General features: G+C 42.7%; 1 protein-coding gene across 1 annotated transcript in view; it reads left to right on the top strand.

Annotated features, from left to right (window-relative positions):
• NEU3 (sialidase 3 (membrane sialidase)) overlaps nt 1–7,139 on the top strand; it is a 30,504-nt gene that overhangs the window by 12,900 nt on the left and 10,465 nt on the right. The window contains 1 exon segment of the mRNA XM_012002043.1: nt 3,959–4,170. Within this exon segment, the coding sequence (XP_011857433.1) occupies nt 3,959–4,170 (212 nt within the window).

Here is a 7,139-nt window from a genome sequence, read left to right as displayed (position 1 = left end):
GCCTCCCAAAGTGCTGGGATTACAGGCATGAGCCACCGCACCCAGCCTCTTCCTTTCCTGTTCTGAGCCCTATCCTACTCCATGCCTATCCTGTGCTCCATTCTTCTTATCACCTGGAGAATTCCTGTTTAAATTTAACTAATAGTCACATGTTGTCTGATGATAGTAGTGTTGGTTTAACTTCTAATTAAAGTGGTAAGAGTTTAAAGTATGTTCTCTTTCAGCAATAAAGAGGGATTTAAATGTTTTTAAGAAAGAGTTGTAATTGTTATTATTGTCATTGTTATCCACAGGATTCAAGGAATAAAACTAGAATATACATTAGTTGGTAGTTTAAAAATAACTGTTGTATATTGCACTCATACTATGTCACAGGCCTTGTAATAGCCACTGTAGTTAAGCATTTTATTTCTATCACCTACTCTACTGAATTGTATAGGGGAGGATCCTGAAGCATAGAGAAGTTGAGTAACATGCCCAAGGTCACATAGTCCTGGCCTGGTCCAAATCCTATGTTCTTAACCATTACCCCAGCCTGGCTCAGAGACAGATTATTTGCTTAGAACAAAGCCTGACCCTCCCAGGGAGGACAGCCTGAATTGAGGGGAGAGAAGTGTGCTCTAGTATTGGGTGAGAAGATGGTCTCCCCTTGCTTATCTTTTGATTCTGCTGTTGAGAGTCTGAGATTGAAATGAAGGGAGGCTTTTCTTCTGGACTCAGCAAGGCCATTCCCGCAGTTCCCCTCATGATACTGAGCCATAGTTCTTTTCCCTTCTTTAAGTTAGGAACAAGTGACTAAGTATTCATATGCTATTGATAAAAGTTGTCTTGATTGACACTAGGAGGCTGTAACCAAAAGCAGTGCAACTTTGCCCTATAGTTCATTGTCCTGAAAGCTTCCTGGAAGATTGGTCTAAAATCATCATGCCATTCCTCTGTCAAGAACTCTTGAGTGGTGTCCCATCTGTGGAATAAACACCTTAATAAAGTATCTAAGCCTCCCAGGATCTGGACTGTACTGACCCCTTCAGTCCCACCTCTGCCCCATCCCTTGCACTCCATCTTACTGTAGTCATACTAAACTACTGAGAGGCCCTACAACTCTCTGTGTTTTCTGTCACCTATAGGCTTTTCACATCCTTGTCCTCTGCCCTTCTCCTTTTCACCCTCAGTTGGCTAACCTATAGGTTGTTTTCTGTCACCTATACGCTTTTCACATCCTCGTCCTCTACCCTTCTTCTTTTCACCCTCAGTTGGCTAACCCACTATTCATTCTTTAAGATCTGGCTCACTCATTCATTCAGTCATTCAACAAAAATTTGTTGAGTGCCTATTATATACTAGGCATAGTTCTAGGTGTCAAGGTGGAGCAATAAGAAACAGACATACCCTTGCCCTTTCTGGAGCTTCCATTTTGTGGTATGTATTAAACAAATGTAACATAGGAGACATCAAAGTGTGATAAGTGGTGTGGAGAATAGAACAAGGAAAGAAGATAGGCTGGGGCAAAGGAGTTGACAGAGAAACCCTACTGATTGGATGATGTTTGAGCAGAGCTGAAGAAGTTGAGAGAGTGTTATGTGACTATCTGAAACGAGTGTTCCAGGCAGAGCCTGTGACTATATGAGGCAGGAGCTCTTTTGGCTCAATAATTCTCTCCAAAAATCCTTCTCTGGTGCCTTGATCTGGACAGATGCCACTTTTATGTTTTTCTACTTGCTATTGTGTTTACATCTAAAGTAGCACTTATTACATCGTGTTATAATTGTCCATGTATATGTCTGTTTCCCTCACTTGATTGGGTTTCTTGAGAGCAGGAACCTCTGATCCTTCTCTATCTTCTCAGCACCTATTTTAGAGCCTGACATGGAGGAGACACCTAGAAATATTTATTGAATAAATCGTTCTTACAGCCTGATAATATTTACAAATGATTTGTAAAGTTGGGTTTGGATGACAGTTGGTTTGAGGAAAAAGTAATTCTAAGGCTGCCTTTTGTCTGTCTGGCTTGATTCCCCTTTTGGGCCTCTGAGAAGTGGAACACCTGGTTTTCTTTAAGAAGAATACTTGGAGACTCCATTGTGAGCATTATGGCAGGGTAGCCAAACTGTAAAATGGGGGGTAAAATATAACAAAGGCAGCCGGGCATGGTGGCTCACACCTGTAGTACCAGCGCTTTGGGAGGCCGAGGTGGGTGGACCACCTGAGGTCAGGAATTTGAGACCAGCCTGGCCAACGTGGTGAAACCCATCTCTGCTAAAAATACAAAAAATTAGCTGGGCGTGGTGGCAGGCGCTTGCAGTCCCAGCTACTCGGGAGGCTGAGGCAGGAGAATTGTTTGAACCCAGGAGGTGGAGGTTGCAGTGAGCCGAGCTCACGCCATTGCACTCAAGCTTGGGCAACAAGAGCAAAACTCCATCTCAAAAGAAAAAAAAAATAACAAAGCCCTTTATAGCTGAATTTGTGAGAAAGTAAGAGAAATCTCCAGGGACTAAGAAACCAAGCGTGAACTGAAAACCAGAGTGATTAGCTCCTTAATCTGCCCTCAGCTGTACTGGATGTCTCACCTAGAAACTTGGACTTTAATAGGCCTGTTTTTATACCAAATGAAGCTATAGGTCCGCATGGGTTAGACTCTAGTGGGTTTTTGTTGTTGTTTTGTTTTGTTTTTGAGACGGAATCTTGCTTTGTCGCCCAGGCTGGAGTGCAGTGATGCAATCTCGGCTCACTGCAAGCTCCGCCTCCTGGATTCACACCATTCTCCTGCCTCAGCCTCCTGAGTAGCTGGGACTACAGGCACCCGCCACTATGCCCAGCTAATTTTTTTGTATTTTCAGTAGAGACAGGGTTTCACCATGTTAGCCAGGATGGTCTCCATCTCCTGACCTCGTGATCTGCCCACCTCGGCCTCCCAGAGTACTGGGATTACAGGCGTGAGCCACCGTGCCCAGCCTGGTTAGACTCTAGTTTTTGACAGAGGATGGCATGTGAAATCCTCACATGAAACTAGGTCCCTTGAAAATCTGCACCCTGTGTAGGGTGTATACCTTCTGATAGGGTGGACTAGTATCTTAATTCATTTTCTGTTGCTTATAACAGAATACCTGAAACTGGATAACTTATAAAGAAAAGAAATTTCTTACAGTTATGGAGTCTGAGAAATCCAAGGTCCAGAGGCCACATCTGGTGAGGGCTTTCTTGCTAGTGGGGACTCTGCAGAGTCTGAAGGCAGCACAAGGCATCACATGGCAAGGGAGCTGACTATGCTAGCTCAGATCTCTGGTTTTCCTCTTATAAAGCCCCTAATGCAACTCCCTTGATAACGCATTCATCCATTCATTCATTCATGAGGACAGAGCCCTTATAACCCAGTCACCTCTTAGAGGCCCCACCTCTCAACACTGCCATATCGGGGATTAAGTTTCAACATGAGTTTTGGAGGGGACATATATCATACCAGATCTACTAGGAAAAAAAAAAATTCTCCCTACTGACACAGAGAGAAGACAAAGAAGATTGCCTTTTATCCTAGGCTTTTGTACAGAAAAAAAGTTTTCCCAGAAAATTCTTAACCACAGCCATTCACTCGTACAGACACCCAAATGGCCTAGAAACTCCAAGTCAAGAATTGACATTAAAAACCACCTCAGGCTGGTAATACCCCTGGATGCTTGGCAAAAAGAAATGCAAAACCGCTCTGCTCCAAGATACATACTTGACACAGGCCACACAGAATTCCCACAGGGTCTGGAGTTAATGAAATTCTCATTTGTTAAATAAGAATGTATATTGCTTGCTTTGTACTATTGAGAGCATATGTTACTCTTGTATAAATAAACATTTGAATATGTATCTGTGCCTCCCCTTTGCTCTCCAGAAGTGATATGATGAAGCAGAATTTATATGCAGGCCAGCATTTGGGTATGGACACACATTGAGCTGCCTTCTATCCTTGCAGAGGTCATGGAAGAAGTGACAACATGCTCCTTCAACAGCCCTCTGTTCCGGCAGGAAGATGACAGAGGGATTACCTACCGGATCCCAGCCCTGCTCTACATACCCCCCACCCACACCTTCCTGGCCTTTGCAGAGAAGCGTTCCACGAGCAGGGATGAGGATGCTCTCCACCTGGTGCTGAGGCGAGGGTTGAGGATTGGGCACTTGGTACAGGTGACTCTTCATCCCAGATCTGAGTCTGGGCCTCAGTTTCTCTTCACAAAGCTCAGAGCTCTTCAGGATCTGTGCCTTTTCTCATCAGTACAGGAAAGCCATGTGGGGAGCAGAGGCAGAAAAAACAGCAAAAACAGTAGCTCTCACTGAGTGCTTGTTGTGTTCCAGGGGCACATTGGGTCCTCACAGCCACTCTGTTTCGTAGGTACTGTTTTCAGTCATATTTTACAGACAAGGAAACTGAGAGTCAGAGAGGTTGCCATTTGCTCAAGGTTATACAGCTATAATAAAGCAGTAGAAGCTGGCTTCAAACTCAGTTGCTGACTCCAGAGACCGCCACAGTTATTTAGATTCAGCTAACGTATGATGTGCCTTTCATTTATATTCCATTTAATCCTCATAAATCACCCAGGGAAGTAAGCATTGGTAGTCCAGTTTTGCTGATGGTGGATCCTGGTGCTCCAAGAGGTAAGTAATTTGCTCAGGACCACATTTAGCAGATGACGGGGGGATACCAGTAATAACCACACTTCTACTACTAAATGCTGTATGTGAGGTACATTTTATTATCTCCACTTTGCAGGAGGTAACCAGGCCTGAGAATTAAGCTCATTTGCTTTGGTCACACATCTAATAAGTGGGAGAACTGGAGTTGGAGCCCTTCCTCTTCAGTAGAACATTTTGACTGTATTTTTAGTGAGGAAAGAGAGGTTGCTATTCTTTGGCCTGGAAGCTACGGGGTTGTTTCAGACCCCAGATAGGCATACGTCAGAGATATTGTGGATTTGGTTCCAGACCACCACAATAAAGTGACTGTCACAATAAAACAAGACACATACATTTTTTGGTTTCCCGGTGCATATAAAAGTTATGTTTACACTATACTGTAATCTATTAAGTGTGTAGTAGCATTATGTCTAAAAAAAAGTACGCACCTTAAAATATTACTGAAAAGTGCTAATGATTATTTGAACCTTTGGCTAGTCAGTCTTTTTGCTGGAGTAGGTCTTGCCCTGATGTTGGTGGCTGCTGACTTATCAGGGTGGTGGTTGCTGAAGACTCAGTGTATTATTATTATTATTATTATTATTATTATTATTGAAGCATTTCTTACTTATATAGATAATTTCTTAAAATAAGACAATGGGCTGGGCACAGTGGCTCATACCTATAATCCCAGAACTTTGGGAGGCCAAAGTGGGAGGATTGCTTGAGCTCAGGAGTTTAAGACTGGCCTGGGCAACATAGCAAGACCTTGTCTCTAATAAAAATAAAAAACATTAGGTGGGTGTAGTGGCACACACCTGTAGTCCACAGCTACTTGGGAGGCTGAGGGGGAGGATTGCTTGAGCCCAGAAGTTCAGGGCTCCAGTAAGCTGCGATTGTGCCACTGGGGGACAGAGCAATACCCTGTCTACCCCCAACAAGAAATAAGACAACAGTGAAGTTTGCTGAAACAGTTGACTCTTCCTTTCACAAAAGATTTTTCTGTAGCATGCAATGCTACAGAATTTGATAGCATTTTTCCCATAGTAGAACTCATTAATGAATCTTCTTAAACCCTGCTGCTGCTTTATCAACTAAGTTGATGTAATATTTTAAATCCTTTGTTGTCATTTTGACGGTGTTTACAGCATCTTCACCAGAAGTAGATCCTATCTCAAAAAACTACTTTCTTTGCTCATCTGTAAGAAGCAAGTCATTTGTTCAAGTTTTATCATGAGATTGCAGCAATTTAGTCACATCTTTAGGCTCCACTTCTAATTCTCTTGCTATTTCTACCATATCTGCAGTTACTTCCTCTACTGAAGTCTTTAACCCCTCAAAGTCATCCATGAGTTGTGGGAATCAACTTCTCAATGTCTCTTAATGTTGATACTATGACCTCCCATGAATCATGAATGTTCTGAATGGCATCTAGACTAGTGAAATTTTTCCAGAAGGTTTTCAGTTTACTTTGACCAGATTCATCAGAACAATCACTATCTATGGCAACTACAGTCTTGTGAAATGTATTTCTTAAATAATGAAACTTGGAAGTTGAAATGACTCCTTGATCTGTGGGCTACAGAATGGGTGTTGTATTAGTGGCTGTGAAAACAACATTAATCTCATACATCTCCATCAGAGCTCTTGGATGACAAGGTACATTGTCAATGACCAGTAATATTTTGAAAGGAATCTTTTTACCTGAGGAGTAGGTCTCAACAGGGGCCTGTAAACAGAAGTGCTTCATCCAGGCTTTTTTTATTGTAGAGCACTGGCAGAGTAGATTTAGGATAACTCTTAAGAGCCCTAGGATTTTCTGAGTGACAAATGAGCATTGACCTCAATTTAAAGTGACCAGCCTGTCTTTTGAAGGTTTGAAGCCAGACATTGACTTCTCTCTAGCCATGAAAATCCTAGATGGCATCTTTCAGTAGAAGGCTGTTTTATCTACAGGGAAATCTGTTGTTTGGTGTAGCCACCTTTGTCAGTTACCTTAGCTAGATCTTCCGGATAACTTTCTGTAGCTTCTCCCATCAGCACTTGCTGCTTCACCTTGCCCTTTTATGTTATGGAGACAGCTTCTTGCCTTAAACCTCATGAACCATCCTCTGCTACTTTCCAGCTTTTCTTGTGCAGCTTCCATACCTCTCTCAGCCTTCGTAGAATTGAAGAGAGTTAGGGCTTTGCCCTGGATTAGGCTTTGTCTTAAGGGAGTGCTGTGGCTGGTCTGATCTTTTATCCAGACCTCTAAAACTTTCTCCCTATCAGCAATACGGCTGTTTTGCTTTCTTATCATTCCTGTATTCACTGGAGTAGCACTTTTAATTTCCTTCAAGAACTTTTCAGCCTGGTGCGATATCTCACACCTGTAATCCCAGCACTTTGGGAGGCCCAGGTAGGCAGATCACTAGGTCAGGAGTTTGAGACCAGCTTGACCAACATGCTGAAACCCCGTCTTTACTAAAAATACAAAAAAAAAA

Source organism: Mandrillus leucophaeus, unplaced genomic scaffold (assembly GCF_000951045.1).
Source record: "Mandrillus leucophaeus isolate KB7577 unplaced genomic scaffold, Mleu.le_1.0 Scaffold674, whole genome shotgun sequence".
NCBI classification, from domain to species: domain Eukaryota; kingdom Metazoa; phylum Chordata; class Mammalia; order Primates; family Cercopithecidae; genus Mandrillus; species Mandrillus leucophaeus.
Note: the sequence above shows the minus strand (reverse complement) of the source record. Positions and strands in the feature narration are given on the sequence as shown.